This window comes from Seriola lalandi, unplaced genomic scaffold, assembly GCF_002814215.2.
Source record: "Seriola lalandi dorsalis isolate HSWRI2012SDOR001 ecotype SW California unplaced genomic scaffold, Sedor1 jcf7180002054940, whole genome shotgun sequence".
Classification (NCBI taxonomy): Eukaryota; Metazoa; Chordata; class Actinopteri; order Carangiformes; family Carangidae; genus Seriola; species Seriola lalandi.
The window spans coordinates 1,086,268-1,110,265 of record NW_019525491.1 but is presented as its reverse complement, the minus strand read 5'-3'; the positions used below and the strand labels follow the sequence as shown (position 1 = coordinate 1,110,265).

Genomic DNA, 23,998 nt, shown 5'->3' with positions numbered 1-23,998 from the left:
GGGGGGAAAGAGGAGGAAAAGAAATGTAAAGATTTTGCCAAGCTTTTGTCACGCCTTAAGGACTGGCTTAGTCAATTGCTGTCAGATCAAGAAGACAGAAAGAAAAACAGCCGTGGTTGCCTTATATAAAAAAACACTTTCTCTAGCAGCCAAGTCGGGAGAGTCCCCATAGACAGAATTACACAGTTACTTTTAAAGGATTTGCATTTAAAAGATTGCGTACAGGCCTGAATGCGGGTCGTTTCCCCGTGACCATAGAAACACTAGAAAAGGTGGAAAATTCAGTCCGCTGAACTTTAAACGACTTTATTAAAGTGTCACTAATCAGACGTGAAAGACACAAGGTTTTAGTGTTTGGGCAAACTTACAGAAAAACTAAAAAAAAAAAAAAAAAAAAAAAAAAAAAAAAAAAAAAAAAAAAGCTTAATGACCTGTTAAGAGCATTACTTTGAAAAGCCTTGTTGATGTCCCGTTCTATAATAAAGAAAGGCCCATTGCTCACGTCGGGAAAAAAAAAAAAATTAATACCCAAGATATTCCAAGAATTTGACTTGAGCGTTGTGAGGAGGAATTCTGATATCAGACCAGAGGTGTAAAAACAATCCTTTAATACCTGCCCCTCGTCTCATTTTCAACCATTTTTATAACAACAATTTAAATGCATGGTGGCGTATTTGCCCACACAAAGCAAAACCTGCTTTTACATTTAAATACAGGATATCATCGCCTCCGCGAAAACAAATAATTCTTCATTTCGACACCAGGAGACAATTGAGGGAGTCATCTAAAAAGTCACCAGCCGTGGAAATGTAATCTAACAATTTTTTACAAATTACCGATGATAAATGCTTGATTCAGAAACATTCTGGCATGTACCCCCCACCCCACCCCCCACCCCAGAAAAAGCCAAATTCCTAAGCAGAAAATTGCTACCATTACAGCGTAATGGGATAACAACCCGAAGAATAATCCCTCGCTAACAATGGCGAGGTTTGAAAAGACTCCTGTGAGTCCTGTTTGGTGTCTGCCAGTGGAGCACTGCATTTTACAGCCACCAACCGGCGATGTAATCTCTGCTCAATGGAGACCTGGAGAGACAGAGCCTCCACACTGGGGTCTCTATCCGTCCATCCATTGATCTATCCATCCAACCCCTAAAGAAATGATAGACCTCATTTTTATTCAACACCAAACCGCGTGAAGAGGTTGGGGGGTCTTATGATTGGAGAGAATAAAAGTCTCAACAAGACAGGAAGGAATGGGGGGTGGCGGGGATTTGGGGGGGGATTTGGGGGTTGGTAGATGAATTAGCATCGGTGCTACAGAATAAAAAAGAGCCTCTGATCTTCCCGGCTGGTCCTAATCATATACACACTAAATGAACCATCCCGGGACTTCTCCCAAGTTAATTTCAGTGCAAGAATTAATTAAAGCCAGAGCGAGTTGATGTATGCAGAGCAGCAGAAAAACAACAATGTAAACAACACCAACAATGGGGTAATGATTGCAGGGGGCTAATTTGTGTCATAATGATATGAATCTGATTTTGTGAGAAGAGTAAGATTAATGAGGGAGACAAAAAACGCTTTTTTTTTTCTTTCTTTTTTTTTGGGAAGATGAGAGGTCTCCAAATGATGAGGTAGGGATGTTGGTACTCGTTGAGTCTCATTAGCATAAATCCTGAATAACGCGCTCAGGATTGTGATACACTGGGAGAAGGTGCAGAGGTGGAGAAGTTGCTTTGTTTCGCTGCTGAGAACTGAAACATTTTTTTTCTTTTTTTTAGGCAAGCAATGTGATCCTGTTTTATTGCTTGTGCCTCCGAATGCTAAAAATATCCTCAGTTAAAACCTCAACAACCTGACTCTTACAAACACACAACTGATCAAATTAATCATGTGTCAAACAACTGATTTCTTTCTCAAGGTCAAGAATGAGCTCTGAACAAATCCCAACATCTACAAATTACATGGTAACGGGGCAAACTCCATCTGCTGATGAAGATCATGTAATATAACTGAAAGCTGAGCAGATCTTATGGTGAGATCAAGAATACAAGCAAAAATCATACTTTTTGTCTGCACAAGGAAAGTTTTGCAGATGCATTTACTATTTTTGCATGGGCAGATACATTCAATATATAGTAAATGTTTCATCATTATGTTGATAAAAAACATAATTTGGAAGGAGTCATGTTTTCTCCAACACGTATCTGCCAGTGCAAACTTTCTGTATAAGTCTATAAACTCTAAAAGACAGAGTTGGTTATTGAACTGCTCGTGTGCAAGATCTGTTTTATATAATTATTCTCGAGAAAGACCTACCACACACAAGTAATAGCGAACACAACTTTTATTAACTGTCTTTACGTCAATCTGCTTTTAATTTATAACAACAAAGGACAGAGAAGTATGAGTATTATGACAATGACAACACCACCAGGCATCTACAGTAAATTTAAGACAATAAAAATTGGAATTTACTTGGCGTCAATGTCAAATCCACTTCATACTTCAACATTTGTCCTCTTAGTCATCTAACCCCATGTGGGGAAAGAGGAGGTGGATATACAATCCCAGCTCTTGTGAGAGACCGGAGTCGTTGTTGTGTTAATACCAAACAGCACCATGTCCACATATGGACGTTGTACGCTGGGGGCAGACGGGGCACTTTTGACAGTCAGGAGATCAAACTGGTTCCATATGACCACAGCTGGCATTACTCAAGGCCCGGGGGCAACTACGGCTTCCTCGCAGTCCGAATAAAAGGCTCGTGCAAACACAACAGCAGGAGTCGTGTATGAAGCCTGCGAATAAATCTTGAATTTCAAAGGCGATTCGAAACCCGATGCCCATGCCCTATTACGATTGATTTCCATGCAGAGCCTTTCAGTCCTGAGGAAAATACCCAGAATTCACAAGCAAAAAAAAAAGTCTTACTCTAAAATAAGACTTCTCGCCCAATTAAAGCTACTATGTGTAGAATTTTATGTGATTATAGGAATTTTCAGATTTTCAGAATTTTTTTTTCTTAAAAAGAAACAAACTTGATGAAAGTTGGTGATGTTTATATATTGATTTCAGTTTTTTTCATTACCAGTGTCCCAGAGCGTGTCACACCAGATTTTCTGATACAACCACTGGGGGGCGGAGTTAAGAATTTTCCAAATCGTCATGTAATGGCTTTAAAGACATGACTAATACGATAACATGTATGTCATCAGAGCAACACTGACATGCGTATGAACGTAAACGTGTTAGCAAAACATTGCTCATTTACACTCAGAGCAGACACAAAGCAACACTTGCATTACTTTGGCGTCATGCTTCAAACAATCTGACAATTTTAGCTAATTTTATCTGGCTCCACTATGTTCATCAGCTAGTTCCTGAAATTGTCTGTCAATGGTTTGGAGCTAGCAGCTAGCATACATTGGGCTACAGCTGGAAATTGGATTGGAGTAAAGTTGCGTATCTGTAAAACCAAAACAATGAGCTGAAAGAAACTAAAAAGCACCATAGAGCTGAGTCTGGTGATAATTCACACTAAAAGCTCAACAAGCAGCTAGAAAAAATGACACTGGTAGCGCATTAGCATTATCCATGAATAAAGATGTTGTGTTTTTTGGGGGGTTTTTGTAAATACTGGATGTTTGTACTTATTGGAAATGTCTCAGAGGTAATGTTTTTTCACTAAGTGCAGTTTACTTAGCCTTCAATCATAGATCATTAGTAAAATACAAATAACCTTTAAAGACTGTAACCATCTAAAACAATATCCCAGTCGTATAGGATGTGACAGAAGTAGAGAGGCTTATATTTTAATCTCTGACAGGATAATATTGTGAAATCACACTTGAAACCGGGGTACAGTTTCACAAATGACGTCCCATGAGTGCGTCAGTTAAGTGTCTCAACAGAGTGAGAACGTTTCATAAAAGAGCAGCAAAGTGCCGGCCTCGACAGGCAGCCCATGAGGGACAAAGAGAATATACTGCACTCTTTTACAGCCGGGCCCTGCAGTGAGGCATGATGGGAAGTAATAACCACATCATTACCAACAGCGCCTCAGCCTTGTCAGACGTCAGAGGAATAAAGGAAGCATGCAGAGTTCACGCTCGGGCTGCCAGTCCACCGCGCCGTAGGACTCTGTCACACATCTGAACATTACTCACACACACATATACACAAACATCTATCGGCCCTGATGAAACACAATCACAGTTTCTAAAACAGCATATCCACACACTTACTTACTGACACACATAGCTGGTTGTTTAGCTGCCAAGACAAGAGGCAGTGCTTCCGCTCAAGTTTTGCCAAGTCAGGTCGAAGGTCACATGATTCGCTGGGAAGAGTCCTGAGAGTGTTGCTTTCCATTGGATCACTCACTCATTATCAAATAACTGCATCAAATGGCAAGGAGCCTCTGCAGGATCATGTGTAAATCTGCAAGTGGAGGGATTAGCACCGAGGCAGCTGGCGTGACTGAGGACTGCAGCCGGTTTAGGGAAAGATGCAAACACACACACACACAGACACACACACACAGTATGCACAGACACATGTCTAGCCCACTTTCTCCCTCACACACATAAGGATACTCGGCTGCTACTGCCTCTCTCTCTTTACAGTTTGTACTGATGGATAATTTAATAAAGTAATATCACAAAGTGTACAATGCAAGTACATGTATAACAATTCACCTTCAATTCAGAACAAAAAAAACAAAATATATATTTTTTAACTGTTTATAAGATCTGACTGATGATAGAAGAACTAAATATAATGGTACACTGCAAAAAGTTGTTGAGAGCAATTTAATTTTGCACTTCTATGAATTTGTGTGGCAGACACGTTTTTAAAAAGTGGCCAAAATCGAAGCAGTAGATGCCGAAACATCCTGACTTTTTGTCCATAGTAAGTGTCATACTTCTTACATTTCCCATAATGCACCTCAATAGTATCTTCTTTTCCTCTAAAATCTTAATTGATTGAAAAAACCTTAGTTTTATTTCATGGATACTGACATTTATTTCAACTGCATTAATAGTGGAAACAGGTTTAAATAGTCCTACCGCATTGGATTTCTATAGGGTCCAATGACTTCATTATTTATAGATTTTTGCAGTGTGAAAAGCATTTGAAGAAGATTTTGAGGAGCTAAGAAGTTTCATGTGGTGCATTGTTGTTCTATGCCTCTCTCTCTCCCTCTCTCTCTCTTTCTCTCTCTCATCTACCCACAGTCCTCTGAACTCCTCTGCAGACCTCAGTGTAAGTGAAGCCCCACCAGCAGCGGCAGCCTCCTGGAGCAGATAGAGACATAATGTAATATCTGATCACCCTCCATGTAATACCGTAAGAACACAATGTCCTGGGAGAGAGACTTCATTACGATCTGTCTGTCAACAGCAGGGCAGCCAAGTTTAGACAAAGTTTTGGATGATTCATTTTTCAGTGGGCTGTTTTTTTTTTGTTTTTTTTTTTCTTCATCTCGGTGAGCTACGTGTCAGTGCCAGAGACGCCAAGCGGGATAACTGCAGAAAAATGAGGAGAGGGCGCCAAGATTTGGTAGATTGTGCAAAAAGAATGCAAGGAACAGCTCTGTTTAGGGCTGAAGGCATGTACTGTTGTAAGGAGGTATGCATGAGAGTGTGCAGAGACACACACACAAACACACAAACAAAAAAGTCAAAATAGCTCAGTGTTTGAAAGGAAAGACCATAAAGTCAACTTCAAGGACAGCACTTTGTTAAATTACACCTTGACGTCCCCACACACAATAGAGCCTGATGAAATTAGGCCACTTCAGCAATTTGCATAGGAAAATCACAGAGTGGGCAAAAAAAAAGAGAAGAAATAAAAAGAGTAAAAATAGCACATTGTCAACGAATGTAATCGAAACCAGAGCCACAGCTTTCTCTTTTGCCCTTTAAGAGCTCAAAACAGTCAGACTTTCCTTTTCGTTTGCAGCTCGAGATATCACCGGCTTTAATAAAAACAGAGCTTTGGTCTGACAGCGGAGCCGAGGAGGGCAGCTCAGGTACCCCGATTGCGAGCAAAAGCCCTCAGTCACGTTGACTAGACCCGCACTTTGCTGCCCAGAACCCTCGCCAGCTGGTTTCAATTAAACAGGCCCAAGTGGAGAGGGGAGAGGAAGGCCACACTCACCAAAATGGTTAGCTATTTCAAGCCAGGAGTTCTCTCTGCGCTCTGTTTCTGACAGCAGATCAGTTGTTTCGAAAATTTGTGTAAACACAGTGTTTTGTTTGCTGCGGAGGGGCCAGCCTTTCGCTCGCTGCCATGCAGAGCCATACAATACACCATGCAAGATGGAAATGTTTGAAAGCAAAGCTTGCATCCAGTGTGCTTTATGATATTTCACTGAACAAAAAAAAAAAAAAAAAGATGCTTTAGGATTACTGCCCTGGAAATAGAGAGCAGCAGCGCCAACACAGAGTCCGACTCTGATCCAAGAATCTCCTCGAATGAGATAATAATCCTCCAAAGTGAGGCTCATGCTCCGCAGTTATTGTCTTGGTGACCACAAGCTATTTTTCCCTGAGACGTTCCACTCGGCTACGTTCTCAAACAACCACAGCCTTTCTGTAAAACGACCCATGGGAGGATGATGTGTACGGGCAATTTAGCGAGGGAGGAAGCGCGTGTGTTCTGGAGGTTTGCAAGGTGCCTCAGAGTCAACAATGCTGCACAGAAACACCTGATAAGAAGCACCTGTCACTGCAGCAAAAGCTTAAAGGGTCAGTTCGCCTAAATCTCCCAAAACATACATCTGCTCACTTACCTCTGATGGTATCAAGTGATGCAAATTTGTTTTTTTTTAAACCTGTTTTTGAGATATCTGCCTCCATTGTAGTAACATTAGAGTAACAAGTACCTTCAGAGGTAAGTGAGAAAAGACATTTTTGTAAATTCAGTGAGCTTCAGCCACTTAACCTTATATTTTCCTTTTTATTTCACCTAAGAAATGTCGGAATCATATACTCTTGATATTTCTGGAAACCTTGTGATCTCCACTAGAATTTAAAGATCCCATATTTTACACTTTATGTGTCTTTTAATTTAAGTTTTGATATCGATTAGAAGATACGTTTGGGTTTAAAGTACCAAAAACCATCTCAATGTAGTTTTACATTTCCTCCCTCAGGCTTCTCTCTTAAGCTCCAGTAACAACAGGTCGGTGAGCCAATCAGAAGAGAGGGGCTCTTGTGACATCACAAAGTTACAGAAGTCCTAACGGCTTGTTTTAAGGCTCAGTTTCTGAATACAGGCTGTGTGTATTTCTCTGTGGACTGAGCGCTTTGACACTTTCACAGTATTAATATAGAACCTAGACCTGCTTTATGATCAAACAACACATGGAAATCTCACTTTATACAATATGGGACCTTTAACATAGTATAGTCAGTTCTGTGGCTTTGAACAATGTGAACAATGTTTGGCTGTGGAGCTTGACTTTTAAATGACTTGCCCCTCGCTGGGTCAGTGGGGTTGCAATAGAAGGGTACGAAGAATTTGAAAACAAACATTTAAAACAGCTATAATAAGGGGAAAACCCATTAGATCACACTGGATAGGTCAGGACATTTTCAAGGTCCAGGACAAGGCCAATAAGCTGTCAAATGAAGAGCTTGAACAGAGTTACGACCAACACTCTCTGTGCATGATTTTAAAAAACTTAACAACTTGCATAGACATTGAGCGCCGGAAAAGTCATGCAGGGACATTTTGAGAGCTGAAATATTTCAATTTCCAAAATTGAAACCAGCTGCTAATCGACTGTGGCTTGGCTTATTTCTTGGAGTTTAGACCTGCACAGCAGAGAGCGAAAGGAAAGGCACATGATTTTCCAAGCTTCAGAAGTAATAATCACAACAAACACAGCTAGAAAACATAAAAAGAATAAGTTCTGTACAATTGCTAAATCACAATACGGTTAACCTCTTAATAAAGCTAGAGTGTGTGCAGGAGCTGCAGCGGATCTCCTGATGGAAAACTCATAAAATAAGAGGGGAGATAACAATAACACGGGCTCTCGCTCTCTGGTGCCAGTCTATCTTTGCTTGTCTCTTGTCTCTGACACTAAAGCCCTACTCCAGCTCTCCCTCCCTTTCTCCCAGCTCCAACCTCACTGCCTCACCCCCTCCCCTCTCCTCCCTCTTTTTCCTCCCTCCTTCTCCCATCTAGCTCCTAAATTATCTGTCCGAGCTGTGGGAGATACCCCTTTCCTGCCCGGGGTCGCTTGTCTTACCACAAGCTGGGGGTGGGAGTGAGGTGTGTGTGTGTGTGTGTGTGTGTGTGTGTGTGTGTGTGTGAGAACACTGCAGACGAAGCAGAAACGTGCAATCCCGTCGCTCCTTCTCGTTTGATGTCCCCGGAGGCGGGAGGATCTGCAAAGGAGGCGACCGCACTAAATGTCACTTTGGAGGTGCCGTTGATGGACGGCCAGCGGGAAGTGAGATGTGCAAAAGAGCAGAAGTGAGCTTTTTTTTTTTTTTTTGAGTCAAAAAGCAGAGACAGGTCAACGAGGCACCGCAGTGAAGTCTGAGCTTTGAAAACAATGGAAATTTGCAGTGTGCGTTTCTGCATGTGGATGTGCTCGAGTGTTTGTTGACGCTAGAGAGCTCGGTAAGTCACGTGTAAGAACAAATCATTCTGTAGCTGGGATCCATTATTACCGCAGAGAATATGTGCCAAAATCAACCCTCCACTCTCCCTCTTTCTCTCGAACTCCCTGCGTTTTACAAGTGAAAGTAGTGGAACATTATTTTTATTTTTTTTTTTACTTTCAAAGCTGGACAGACTCGGTCATATTTTATGGTCCCTTCACAGTCAGAGCAATGCAGAGAGAAGTGATGAAGAAACCTCTGGGATGGAGTCATACTCAGGCAAAGATCCCTCTGTAGGACTTGGTCAGGGAAAATGTACAATCATAGCTATACCTGATCATTACCACTTCCAGCTACTCCCAATCAACCTTGCTGTGGTTGAGTGACTGTAAAGCTTGGAAACTTTAGATCACAGCTTCTGATGGACTTTTCTGATTGCAGCTGAAGAAATCCCTCCCTCCCGGTGCAAAACGGTAAACGGCTCCTCTTTTGATCACGCCTGATTCTGCAGACCAAAGGAGAAAGGCATTCTCTCGGCCGAGATTAATACTATTTCAGTCGCACATTTGGTCCGAACATGTGCGCTTAAGACGGAGGAATGACCCCCTCCCAAATGAGGCATGACAATCAAAGTCACAGAACAAGAGAAATGTATCTCTGATGTGAAAATAAACCTGATGATGCAAAACTCTGCGGACCATGCACAGCTATGGCCACATCCATTTATTATTCTAACCCAAGGTCCTGTATTGACTTTGCATGAGGCAGAAAAGGGGCAAAAATGGAAAAAATGAAAAAAAAATTCTTGCGGACAGTGAACCGCAGAGCTGAAAGAGTTTTCTTTTAATACTCGTGTACATTCCCTTTATAAACATAATTTAGCGGCAAACCAAGTTTAAAAATAGAGTGTGTAAATAATTTTTTGTTTTAACCTGTTTAGAGAAGCAGCAGGGTGGGGTTACCACACCAGGACAATTCAGTTTGCCACAACACACAATAGCATGAGTGCTACAAAGTTAAAACAATACCATTGAAATCTCACGGTCATTTACAGTACTTTTACTTTTGTTTACTTTTACTAAACTTAACAATATCAGTTTTGCTGATGCAGTAAAACATAACCAGATCTACAGCAGAGGATTGAACCTCAATACTTCTTTGGTATGGAACAAAATGTGACCACAGCAGCATCAAAAAGCACCAAAAACTGTGACACTGGTTTAAATCGGGATTATGTAATACTATTACTATGCAAAATCCTTATAACAGTTTGTTTACAGACAACATTAAAGGTCCCATTTTTTACACTTTTCCTGTGTTTTATTTGAAGAAGATATATTTGTGGTTTTAAGAACCAAAAACCATCTCAATGTTGTTTTAAATCTCCTCTCTCAGGCTTCTCTCTGGATCTCTAGTAATAACAGGTCAGTGAGCCAATCAGAAGAGAGTCTGAACCTCTCTTCTGATTGGCTGACTGTTTTCTGAGTGATCGAATACAATTATAGCAGATTTCAGGTAAACACTCAGAGAAACCAAATCCTGCAAGGTTGGATGGTGGGTCCAGGTGGGTGGGGGCTTGGGGCATAGCTGAGGGCGGTGACTGCTTTGTTGTGACATCACAAAGTTAGAGAAGTCCTGACAGATCATTTAAAGACTAAGTTTCTGAATACAGGCTGTGTGCATTTCTCTGTGGACTGAGCGTTTGATACTTTCACAGTATAACTATAGAAGCTAGACCTGCTGTATAAACAAAAAGGACAAGGACATCACACTTTATACAATATGGGACCTTTAAACATCTGAGAACTCTGGCCTCTTGTTAAATGAATGTTTCTAGGAAACCATTTCTCCACGCTACTTCTTGAACAAAGACAATGGTTCCCAAATTAGGGCTCGGGATCCCCACAAAAGGTCACAAGACAAATGTGTGGGGTCTCTAAAAATGACATTACAAGGTGTTTGGTTGAACTGGTATCAAAGGTGTGGAAAGCAGACACTACTCCACTTTAAGGTGTCTCAAGCTAAAAATGTTGGGAACCACTGTCCACCATCGTTTTAGTATTGGTACGGAAATTCAGGTAACATTGTATTGACAAATTTCTAACAACACCCAGCCGGACCTATAGGTCATGACAAATTGCTTACCACAAAGGTAAAAAAAATCTTATCTTCACTCTCTACTGTATCTGCACATTATCACTTCATTTATTCAGATTTTTCTATTGCACTTTTCACTGTTTTGCAAACTGATTACAATTAAGTCTTAAACTTGAACATTTTGGACTGGCAGCAGGTTAAAATAAATAGCAAACATGATACACATGGATAATGAATTTGACTCAGTCATGTATAAAGAACTGAATCTCCTCTAAAAGAAATAAAAAATCTGCCTGGTTGGTAAAATACTGGAAGTGAGTGGTGAATTGTGGGATTTAACAGCCTTTTTGGCTTGTGTCCAAAAAAAAAAAAAAAAAAAAGGTCAGTTTTGCCCTTTCATTACTAATGTGACGCTTGGCTTAACTTTATAGAACATGGCACAGCAGAACAATATGACCCTGTTTCTGACCTTTCAGCCACCGGTTCAACAAAATGTGTATCATGAGCTTGTGCTGCCAGTCGCTGCTTTCTGATGAGAGAAAAGTGGTGAAATGTGAGACGGCTCGTTGTGCACCTATGGTTAAAACTTCATGCAGTCAGAGCCCTATAGAAAAGCACAAAGTACCATGACTTTAATATTCATCTAATGTGGTCAAGCGAGCTGGAGAGCAGCCAGAAGTGCCTCACACTTTTCCAAACAAAGTTTCACTGTGCCACAAAATAAATGGAACAAGACAAACACTAACAAACAGTCTCGTGTAATAAAAAGGACATAAACCGCTAACGTCATTAAGGCCCCGAGTTTGAATCTGCAGAATATAAGTCACAAAGTAGCCCAGTGATCTTATTTGACAGTAACACAATCATAATAATCTAAATGAAACTGAATTATTTTGACTGTGGCTACCATTTAAAGTTTTCCTGCACTTGAGAAGGAGTTTGAACTTGTGATCAGTGTGCGTGCGTGCGTGCGTGCGTGCGTCTGTCTGTCTGTCTGTGCTTCTGGCAGCGTTTGCTTGCATGCATCTATGCATGACCGAACGTTTATCCAACTTTTATGGCGATTGTCTCGTAAAAAAACGCACAGACGCTCTGGGACGACCGGCGCTCCACAGCACCGGCTCACCCACCCACCCGCAGGTTCACCCGGAGCGACCACCTACCAGGAGGGCCCGGCAGATGCATCACCTCCACCGTGTCCGGCCAGATTACTGCGTGAATTACAACCTCGGCTACGGCCAGGGACTGCAGCGATACCACCTTTTCTCAAGCACATGTGCTGAGGGAAACACTCTAAAATATGGCAATTAGACCATGAATTACAATACACAAGGATGCAGTTTGTTCTGCATCATTCCTCGTCCAGTTCTTGTAAAATGGGCCTTTTGAGGACCATGAAATTTTAATACTAAGCTTGTGTATAATTCAAATGTAATCAAGGCCTTTTTTTTTTCAATTCAATTTGATTCGATAAAGAACATTAAACGCACCTCTTAGGGGGGCTATCTGTAACACTGTTCGACCTTTCTCTGGAAGCAGCACTCATCAATATTTCAGTTTTTATTAATACTCACACACAGACACAAATGCACAAACAAAAAGCCGCATCCGTATCGTATTGTCCAGCTGTACATGACCTTCTCCTCCCTGCCTGGTCGACCTGTCTGGCTGTACAGGTTTTATATTTCAGAGGCTTTTTTTTTTTTCTTGCCCTCTATTTCCTCTGATGCCCTAATCACATTACCCTCCAAGTTCATGTTGGAGGAGGTTCAGCATCACCAAAACACAGAGAAAGCAAAGGAGGGAATGAAAGAGAGTGAGAGACAGAAAAGCAAAGAGACTTTGAAGTTGGCTGCCAACAAGATTTATGAATCAGACTGATCCACAACACAGAGAGAGAGAGAGAGAGAGAGTGGGAGAGAGAGAGCGAGAGAGAGAGAGAGTGAGAACCAAACAGCTTCCCAGAGACACAAAGCAGGCAGGCTGACACAAAGGAGATGCAAAAGACACGGAGATATACAGCTTAACCAAGAGGAGGATGAATATAATGGAGCTCAGGCTATCCATAGCAACAAAGATCAACACTAATTTCTATATCTGACTCAGCCATCTGCATTCCCCGACTGTGATGTACAAAAGCCCCGGGCAGGGAGATTGAGCCCTCTTGCCCCCACCTTCTGAGGACATGATCCCGAGCACTGTGCCCTCGCCTCTTCCTCCCCATGATTCCTTGCTACTATGCCTGTGTCTGGCACTTCCCCACCACCACCACTCCTCTTCCTTCATTCCCACAACTCCCAATAACACCGTCTGACATGTCCAGAACCCTCCCAGAAACACTCTTTTTCTTTTTTCCTTCAATCTCACGAGTCCACACAGCTCCGCCGTACATCCTTTACTGGTGAGGAGAAGGGAGGAAAGGTGGCTGACGGGGGCATCCATACACACTCTTAAATCTGCCAAGGAAAAGACGCTGGCACAGACAGAAAAATAACAAAAAAAAGTCTCCCGAATCATGACCGGGGCTGTTTAACACTTTATCTGCGGAGGCAAAACAAAGGAGGGCCTGCTGAACGCTCCTACTGTGTTTTCCTTCAATGGGGGGAACAATGCCTTTAAGGAGCAGGGGGCAAGGACTGATGTTGCACTTAAGGGCCTCTCTGAGAAAAAAAAAAAAAGCACTTAATTCACAGTGAGTTTAAGAAAACAGTTTGTAGCAGTCTGGAGTATAGGGGCTGGAGGGGCTGAAGAGGAGGCAGATGAAGGGGGAGAGGAGAGATAGAAGACAAGAAACAGAGACTGTTGAGGTGTCAGGGAGATTTCTATAATGTCTTTATCGTTCTGTGACGGTGTTTTATTTCTTTTGTTAGAGGAATCCTCCAAGAAAAACCTTTGTGTGGCGCTGAAAAGAGTCAACAGTAACAACACTGATAGTGGATGGCAAATATAGCTGACTACACTAGTAACACACGGTATGCTGTTTAATATAGTTGCTAATTGTCTTTATAAAATGGGATATCATGAAGGAACAAAATAGAAATCAACATAGAAAAGTATTTAGCAATATTTTGCCAAAAATCTGAGGGTTGGGAACTGACTGATGTACAGAGGAGAAAGGGATTATACTGCAGGTGTGTGTGGGAATTTTGATACCTTTCATTACACTATGAAATGATCCTATTGTATCTGTTGTGGGTCCGAGCTGATTCAGCTGCTGTTGTAGGGCTATGAGGTTTTCAGTGGAGGAACCCTTTAAAACCTGCCTCTCATGCAACTGTTTTGATAATCGATTCATCTTTTTAATCGATTCATCTTTTTTAATCTAACTTATCAATGTAAAATAGCGCTTAGCTGCATCCCTGACCTTTGCACTTGTTTACTTGTTTACCTGCCAGAATCTCCAAGTAAAAATCATTCTGCACGTCGGAAGTCAATATACGAACCCAGAAGTGTCAAAACAATATGAGCTGCAACACATGCAAGACAAAACTTCCCTTAACACAACGAAAAAAATCATTTCAAGACTAAATTCACGCCCAGCCACACAAGGAGAAACTCTCTCCCTCGTGTTCTGCCTCATCACTGTCCCACTCTGTGAGGTGCAGGTGTTTTGTGTCTACCAGCTGATGGGAAACACCTGCTGTCACATCACTGATCAGGACTGTGGCCAAATGTTCAACCAACACCTGAAAGTTTCAGCTCATGGAGAGACGTCTGCCACAGGTGATTCAGTGTGACCTTACTCAGTGTGAGTTATGGTGGGGGTGGGGTGGGGTGGGGGGGCTTCCCTTCACTGCTAAATGAGGACATCGCAGGATGTGATGAATCAAAACCTTGAGTGAAATAGAAAACATCCTCCTAAAAACTATGAATGGAATATGGATTCACCAACAATGGATGAACCTGTTGCCAAGAGATTTTTCTTTCAGCATTTTTATCTCCCAACCAGTTAGTAAGAGGAAAAAACACAAGGATTTCTGGGTAATGAAGTCATTTGAATAACATTCCAAACTGCCACTGAAGAAAAACAACCAAATATGATCATCTAACAACCGCTGCATAACCACTTGTTGGCTTAAAGATGACCTAGATGTGAGACAAAGGGCACATACAGTCCTGCAATGATTGATCTATTCGATAATCAGTGACAATCAAACTTTCCAAGATGCCAAAAAGGTCAGGAAATAACCCAGAATCCTATCCCCTCTTCCTGTAGCAGGCCTGAGTTGTTTAAGATCACCATCATCGATAACGCATGTCCAGCCAAATTCCCTTTGTTTGAGTCTTTCCAAAACATCACACATGGTGCACAGCAGAGGGAGGGAAAAAAAAATGCCAGTTTTCCCCTCATGCATCCAATCAATGGGGAGAATGGGAAATGGAGAATGTGAAAGGGTCACAACCCCGGGGATGGAAATAATCCCCCAGTTGCTACCGGGTATATGGTGTATAAACACTGCACTGCAAAAACATTAGTCTAAGTCTGAAGGTTTACACTATTGTACCACAGTGCGCTTTGAGGTCTCATTGACAGAGAACATACAAATACTATGAGTGTATGAGTAAAAAATATAGCTATAAACGACTGCTCAAAAAAAAAAAAAAAAAAAAAGGCCATATTTCCAAATGTAGAAGGTCATTTGAATTCCTTCAAGTTATTAGATCTCACGCTTCTCATAGTGGAGAGATCGACTACTCAGCCAGGTGGTATGGTAAAGCCATCTCTCCAAGGGGTGAGAAAGTTCAAGCTAAGCATGAAAGCAATCTAGAGTTTAAAGTTTGGGAATGGAGCACCGAAGCACTATATTCTCTCATTAGCCCGACAGTAGAGTCTGCAGGAAAGCAGATTGCCATCTTCGCTGCAGGCAAAGCGAGAGAACATTTGATATTCCCATTTGGCCCGGGCAAAACCTTTAAGTTAACTTAGCTAACACGATTTTGCCAAGTAATCCTTGATTTCAATAATATGCGAGTTTGTCTCCAAATAACTGATTGCTGTATTGGATTTCAGTTTCAATATCTGCAGTGGTTGAAAAGGCATCAATAACAACTGTCAAAGGCATCCTGCTAATCTGGAAGTCTTATATCATTTCACATCAGGCATTTTTTGAAATGCAGTAACATAAAACACATTTATGAAGAGCAGAAAGAAGGTGGCACCTTTTTGGGGTTTTTTTCCTGCTCTGATGAAGTATGTGTGTCATCAAGCCTGTAATAACATGGCACTTTAAGCCCTGGTAAAAAAAAATTTCAAAGCATATAGAATCACATTTGTTTTTCATTTAGGCCTTAGGCACCCAAAACTAAGTTTAGGGTCCCTGCGCAACACTTTAGAGAATTTAACTCCATCTTTTTTTTTTTTGCAAAGCACAATGCAAACTCAGTGGACAGCTTAAGTTTCACTCTCTCTGCCCTCAGCGTCTTTTCACTGTGTCTTAAGAGGTCACCCAATTTTAATGGTCACTTATTGCCTGTGGAGCAGTTCCTGGTGGTATAAAGGTACCCCACAAGACCACCCCAGTGCCAAAACAGCCTCAGGCTCAAAGGCTCACAAGTAATACTGGTACTGATGATGCATGCCTGCACTGGAAGACCATATGAATTACTCTCTTTTTCATTTCTACTTGAGACACTGAGGTAACCATCATGGGCTTTGAACCTGAAACAGCAGCCTTGAATGATTTATGTCTACAGTGGGGAAATTAAAATGGGTCTTTTTTTTTTTTTTGATTTGTGCAGTTCATATCCGCTGATAAGAACATTTCTGTTCATGAGCGCACGAGAGGAGGTTGTGCAGAAGACATGTAGCGCTCATTTCCCTTTCCCAGACTGCTCAGATATTAGAGGAGGCATATTCAAGATGAATTGTTATGGCTAGTATGTTTTTGGAAATGGGGAACAATAAAGTTATCATGCCAGAGAACAAGGCCTTCTTACTCCTGTCCAAGAAAATTATGATTTAATATAACGCAGAGCCGTGCGTGAAAAAAGGAATTTAATTAATGAGCAGACAAATGCAAGAGGTGGCTCTGTTTTTTGTGTGACTTGGACAGTCTCACTCCCCCGTTTTTTCCACTTCAAACCTTGATCTCATTTCACTTATTCCATCCAAATGTCTCTAGTCAATGCCAGCGGGTGAGTTCATGCCCTCTCCTTGCCAAACAGATCAAATAGACCAATAGTACAAAATATAAGGTGGCTTTCCAGTACCTGTAGAGAATAGAAGAGTCAGCAGTACACTAACCTCAGCACGCTGTGTTCTGGGCTGGCTGGCGTCTGTCTCGATGGCGTACACATCCACGAGGTAGAGGTCGGAGCCTTGTTCTCGGTCCAGCTCTGCAGCCGTCTGTATCACTCCAGTGTTGCGGCCGATGGTGAAAAGGCGCCCCACGGCTTTCCCACCGCTGCGCACCGCCACGATGAAATACTCCACTTTGGTGGCGGAGCCGCGTGGGCTCGAGGCGTCCAGGGAGATGACGTTGGTGCCCGGCGGCTGGCCCTCTTTGAGGATGGTGATGTATTTGGGCTGGGAGAAAACGGGCCCGTCCATCCCTTGGAGGATGATGGTCAGCTCAGTTCTGGAGGTCTTGCGGTCGGTGCCGTGGTCAGTGGCCGACACCGTGAGGGTGTACATGAGTCGGGACGGTACCAGCTGGGAGGCCAGGCGAATATCTCCGCTGTACCTGTCCATGATGAAGGTGTCCGAGTCCCCTTCCACAAGCTCATACTCCACTTCCCCATTGGACCCCTCATCGGGGTCAAAAGCCACGACCGTTGTCAGGATGGAGCCGATGACTATGTTGGGCTCAGCCACAAGAGCATTCTGGGATACAAAAGTGGGAACGTTATCATTCAGGTCTGTGACCCATATTGTGACATTTTTCAGGGCAAAGCGGCGGGATTCAACAGGAACCGCCTGATCCGTGGCCTTGACTGTCAGCTCGAACAGATTGGAGAATTCCCTGTCGATTTCCTTGTTGGTGTATATGAGCCCGGAGCTCGAGTCAATGCTGAAGTGGCTCCCCCGAGGAATCTGCTGAACTATGGAGTACTCCAGCTGCCCGTTGATGTCTGCATCTGTATCGTGAGCCGTGATGGTCATGACTGAGGCTGAGATAGGAAGGTTTTCAGGGATGGATTTGAAAATGTCACCAGGAATAAATATGGGAGGGTTATCGTTAAAATCCCTGACGTGAATGACAACAGGAATTGATGAGGAGCGGGGCGGTCTGCCATTGTCCTTTGCAGTGATGTTGAGTTTGTAAAACGACTGAGTTTCATAGTCCAGCCGTTTAACCAAAAAGATGCTGCCAGTGTTGGGGCTGATGCTGAACGTGCCGTGGTTGTTTGTGGCCGTGATGCTGTACGTTATGTCTGCGTTTTGACCTGAATCTGCATCAGTGGCGGTCACCGAGGCCACCAGCTCTCCTATCCTCATGTTCTCTAACACGTCCACAGACAATGAGGATTTAGGGAAGGAGGGGGAGTTGTCATTCTCATCCAGGATGCTAATGCTAAGCATGCAAGAGGAGGACAGGGGCACAGCTCCAGCATCAACAGCTATTATTTTCAAAGAATAGGAGGATGTAGATTCATAATCCAGCTTTCCAACTAACGTAACCTGTCCAGAGCTGCTATCAATAGTGAACTGTCTCTCCTCGTTGCCCTCGGCGACGTGATAACGCACCAGTCCGTTTTTGTTCTCATCCACATCAGAGGCTGAGACTCTCAGCAGCTGTGTCATGTTCTGAGCCGACTCCGAGATGGAGGCCTGGTAAATGTCTTTGGTGAATTTAGGCGGGTTGTCGTTGATGTCTTGAATGTAAACTTGCACTTTGGCCTGGTCTCTGAGGGGCTTGGGGAGACCCTGGTCTGACGAGACGACCACGAAGCTGAAGACGGCGGCGCCTCTTTGTCTCATGAGTGACTCGCGGTCCAGCTGCAGCGTGCTGGTCAACTCCCCAGTGATGGCGTTCAGTTCAAAGTTGGGCTGCGGAGTCTCAAACGTGTATCTGATCTCACTGTTTGGGCCAAAGTCTTTATCTTCAGCGAAAACTCGCCCGACCAGCGACCCCCTCTTCTGCTCTTCCTCAAATCGAAACACATAATTGGTGCTGTTAAAAAGAGGACGGTTGTCGTTTACATCATCTAGAATCACACTGACGTTGACGGTGGCGCTGAGCGGCTCCACGGCTCTGTCTTTGGCCACAACCACTAAGTTGTATCTGTCCTGTATCTCTCTGTCCAGCTCTGCTTTGATGTACAACTGTCCATCTGGAAAAATGCCAAACCCATCACCTGTGTTGCCACCGGCGATGTCATACATAATCTCCCCATTAAGACCAGAGTCTTTGTCGGTGGCCTCCACTTTGAAAAAGCGGCTGTTGACAGGTTCAGACTCCAGGATGATGACCTCATAAGAAAGCTGATCAAACACCGGCGAGTTGTCGTTCACATCGTAAACACTGACGATGAGGACGAGGCTGGAGGTGTGCTGGGGGACCCCCATGTCGGATGCCATGACCTCCACCTCATAAGAGCTTGTGGTGACCTCCAGCGGCCCAGTCAGTGTGATGAGGCCGTGCTTCTCATGAATATGAAACAGGCCCCTGGGGTTTTGTTTGAGGCTGTAGACCACCATGCCGTTTGTGCCTTCATCAGGATCTGAAGCTTTGGCCTGGAATATGACATGACCTGTGCTCCAGTTTTCCACTGCGCTCACATGCTCCACAGCGTGAATAAAATGAGGAGCGTTATCATTTAAGTCCTTCACAGTGATGTTAACAAAAGCCTCTCCTGTGATCTCCCCAGCTCTGGCTACAACTTTCAGCTGATAAAACCCCTGCTCCTCTCTGTCTATCTGGCTCGAGGCTGTGATCTGACCCTCGCTGTTTACAGCAAAAAGCCCCCTCTGGTCCCCCGAGGTGATCAGATATGAAATGTTTGTGTTCAAATCTACAGTGGTGGCTGACACCGTCCCTATCGCTGTGCCTGGGCCGACATTTTCAAACATGACAAAGCTGTAGGCTTTCTGGCTGAAGACTGGAGGGTTGTCCTGTGTGTCTATGACAGTTACAGTCACAATGGCTTGGGTGTGTGAGCGCAGGCCGCCGCCATCTGCTGCTGTCACCTGCAGCTGGTAAGCAGTTTTCTCCTCTCTATCCAGGGGCACAAGCGTGGTGATTTTCCCCGTGTTGCTATTAATGCGGAATTTGGAAGCATCTCCAGCTGTAATTATATACTTGACTGTGCCATTTCGACCCAAATCGGGGTCTGTGGCTGAAACGGTGGTTACATAAGAGCCCGAGGGCTCGTTCTCTTTCACATTGGCAAAATACTGCACAGGGTAGAAAACCGGCCTATTGTCATTGATATCCTTCAGTGTGATGTTGACTTTTCCTACGGAGTGCAAAGGGGGGCTGCCTGCGTCTGCTGCCTGGATGTGGAGTAAGTAGGAGGCCTGATCCTCCCTGTCTAGCTCCATGGCTGTGCTTAATCGCCCTGACATGGCATCCAGGCGAAACAGCTCCTGGACGCTGGCTGGAGTCTCTGCATCAAATGAGAACCGGATAGTTCCGTTGGCCCCGAGGTCGTCATCTGAAGCAGACAGCATCACCAGCTCAGTGCCAGCAGGAGCGTGCTCCACCAGGGAAACATGATATGTGCTCTGTGTAAATGTGGGCACTTGGTCATTCACATCAGTGATGTTGACTATCAGCTTAGTGTAAGAAATCTTGGGCTGCAGCCCCTGGTCTTTGGCACTAATGTTGAGCACAATTTCAGATGCTATTTCTCTATCCAGCAAAGCGGCGCTGGTAACCAGACCACTGTTTTCACTGATGGAGAACCAGCCCAAAGCGTTTCCAGACACCAGGGAGTAGCGCAGGTTGGCATTCTGCCCAGAGTCACCATCTGTTGCAGAAACCCCTTTAATGTAGCTGCCTTTTGGTATGTCTTCACTGATATCTACTGTGTACAGTGTTTCCTGAAATATGGGTGGGTGATCATTGATATCATTCACAAAAATAACCAGACTGGCAAAAGAGGAGCGGGCCATGGGCTTGCCATTGTCTGACACAGACACAGTCAGGTTGTAAGAGGAGATTCTCTCTCTGTCTAACACACTGGCTACTTTGATCAGACTCAAATTGGGCACAGAGGACGTGTGCACTTCAAAGTGTCTCTGCTCGTTGCCTCCTAAGATTGAAACGGATATGTTTCCATTAGCTGTGGGGGAGTCTGAATCGGAGACGGTGAGTAGAGCCACGACCGTGCCAATCTGTGCATTTTCATCAACAGAGGCAAATTTAGAAGTAGTGGGAAAATATCTGAACTTCACCACAGGGTCGTTATCATTCACATCTAAAAGTTTTATTGTGGCTTCTGTTCTGCCGGACAGAGCAGGAACCCCGTTATCTACTGCATGGATAGTCAGAGAATACTCCTTCTTACTCTCATAATCCAAACCCTCTTTTATAATAATAGTACCTGCTTTAGGGTCAATTTGAAAAGGCGTCCCCTCGTCTAAAAAGTACCTGATTTCAGCATTGGCTCCTTCATCCTGATCTGATGCTGTAATCTGCAGAATACTGGAACCTACTGCTGCATCTTCAAAAACACTGGTTTGATACTGGTCTTGCTCGAACATGGGGGGGTTGTCATTTATGTCTTGAATAGTGACGTTTACTTGCAAGTAGCCAAACTTTTTCGGGTCTCCTTTGTCTTCCACTTCAATCAGGAGCTGGTAGAAGGGAGTAACTTCCCTGTCCAAGCCTCCAGTTGAAACAAGGTGCAAGAATGCCCCCTCTCCACTAGGATTGACGGTAATATCCAAGCGGAATTTCCTCTGCTCGTTGCCTTTCACTATTCTGTACGTGGTGTGATCGACTCCGTTACTTCCAATGTCTGAATCAGTGGCAGTGTCCAGGATCACTTGCCTGCCGCTGCTGGCGTCCTCCTTAAAAGACACGACAATTGACGCGTCTGGAAACACCGGGGAGTTATCGTTAATATCCAAAACTACTATCCTGACCTCGGTGGGGTACGTGGGCTGGCTGGACAGCACCACGACGTTGATGACATCACTTTGCAAAAGCTCTCTGTCAATCACCGACGAGGTGTAAATGACTCCCGTGGTGCCGTTAATTGCAAAAAGTTTGTGGTTCTCGCTGAAGCGGTACGTGAAGCTCGGCTTGGTCTCTATCGTGCCCACGTAGGTGCCGATGGGCTGCTCCTCCAGGACCTGAAACTCTTGACGGACTTGGCTGGATGCTGAGTACTGCGACAGAGTCCATAACATCAGTAAAATCAAATGAAACCGGCCAAAACCCATACCTGTGAGCGCCATGGTCAGTTAGCCAGTCCACCTTTCTCAGACAGAGTCCATGCCTATGATGCATCAACTTTACTGAGGTCTGCCGAGACTCTAAAGCATTGTATTCCAACAAAAGTGCCGTGAAAACTCAATGGGAAACACAGCAGCAGCTCTTTCCACACTTCTTCAGTGTCCCCAAAGTGCTCCAGAAGTGTTCCTGTTTTATCCTGCGCAGCGCACTGTTTCAGCGCAACAATGTCATCTGAATGGAGAGAATGATTCCTGCAGATCAGGGAAGTTTCATTTCAACTCCTCAAACAGCATTCTCAGAGCGGAATCTCACAATTCCTAGAAAGGCAAAAAAACAAAACAAAAGTTCCTCACTCCTTGGAGATGCGTACAGAAAAAAAAAAAAAAAAAGTTTATCCAAAGTTTGGGCGCAAGTCAGCGGTGTGGAGTGTGTGCAGGCGGCTGAGCTTATACGCACCGTCCCGTGGAATAACGGTGCAGGCGCTTCAGTCATATTGTGCTCAGGAGTCCCAGTAAGTTAGGACAAAGCTGGAGTTCGGCAAACTCCCTCCCATCGCCGATCCCATTGGATAGCGGCGCTCCTGCCCGCCCTCCCACCGCCTTTCTCTCCCTCTATTGTGCAGCGCGGCTCGTTGTCCCCGCTTGCGGAAGAGGATGTCAATCAAATTAGACAGGTAACGATGCCCCGAGTGCTGCTAATTACCTGCATAACAGACGAGGTGTTAAAACAGTGTGCAGGAGAGGAAAGCAGAGTTCCTACTGAAATAAAGAAACACAGTATTATGATCATGTGATTGAAATATTTCAAAAAAATATGTAAGCATACTCATAATAAAGTCATATTACTGGTGATATATGTGGTAAAACTCAGCAAAAATGTGAAAAGGTTACTTTAAAAACATATTTGAATACTAAAAAGTCCTATCTGAAATATTCTTTAGTATTATAATAATACCATAAAAGATAAATATCTATCTTCCATATACATATATATAGATATATATAGATATGATAAAGACTAGATCAATAAATTAAAGATATACTGTTTACCCCTCTGTACAAGTTGCAATATAGGCAGTACTCATTTGAAATATAATGATTTGGTGGTTAATTATTAAATAAAATTATATAAAATTATACATTATTATATAATGTATACTTTTATACATTATTATATAATGAGAGAGAGAGTGAGAGCCTATATTCCAATGATAATTATGTGGCTAATAAAGCCTCATGTTGATTCCAGAGGTCATCCCATCAAGTTCTTAACTGTGGGTAAATAGTTCCATCTAGTGGCTAAATCATGGTATTACTACAGTTCACTGAAGCTTTGTGAAGAGCAGCAGACAAATGTTTAAACACATGTAACTTTGGCAGTGTCACCAAAATTTAAATTGAGTATTAGGCTAGTCATTTTTAGAGCTTGAGGAACTTGTTTTATTTTTTTTCATGCAACCATACACACATGTAAAATGATGTAAGCACACAGCTGTCAGGAAACAAAATCATATACCAGAATTAGAGTAGAACTTCTCTGGTTAAGGTTATTTATTTATAAATCTACTTATGTCAAAGTAGCAGTTCATCCTGCCTGTAATGACAGATGAGATCATCCATAACATCAACGCACTGATGATAATTTTGCAACAGAAGCGTCAACACGGGATAGATGCTGTTTCTATGACCCAAAACTACAACCCCAACTAGTATGGACAACAAACCATCACGTCCTTTCAGATTCACATTCGATGGCAGCTGTTTTTGATTTTAGAAGTGAAGCAGAGATCTCAGTAGAACTATTCTGCGTGACATCTCCCAGATGTTCTTTCTGTGAGAACCAGTTATTAAATGTTCTAAAAAGCCAAGAATATGAAAGCTAATTTTTCCAACTTCATTGGCTCCATGTTGAGTGAAATTCAAATATA

At 43.2% G+C, this 23,998-nt stretch overlaps 1 protein-coding gene across 1 annotated transcript in view; it reads right to left on the bottom strand.

Moving 5' to 3' along the window:
* Positions 1 to 22,496, bottom strand: part of fat4 (FAT atypical cadherin 4) — a 107,225-nt gene extending 84,729 nt beyond the window's left edge. The window contains 1 exon segment of the mRNA XM_023393580.2: positions 16,971 to 22,496. Coding sequence (XP_023249348.1) covers positions 16,971 to 22,073 — 5,103 coding nt within the window. The 5' untranslated portion in view covers positions 22,074 to 22,496.
* Between the last annotated feature and the right edge of the window lie 1,502 nt (positions 22,497 to 23,998).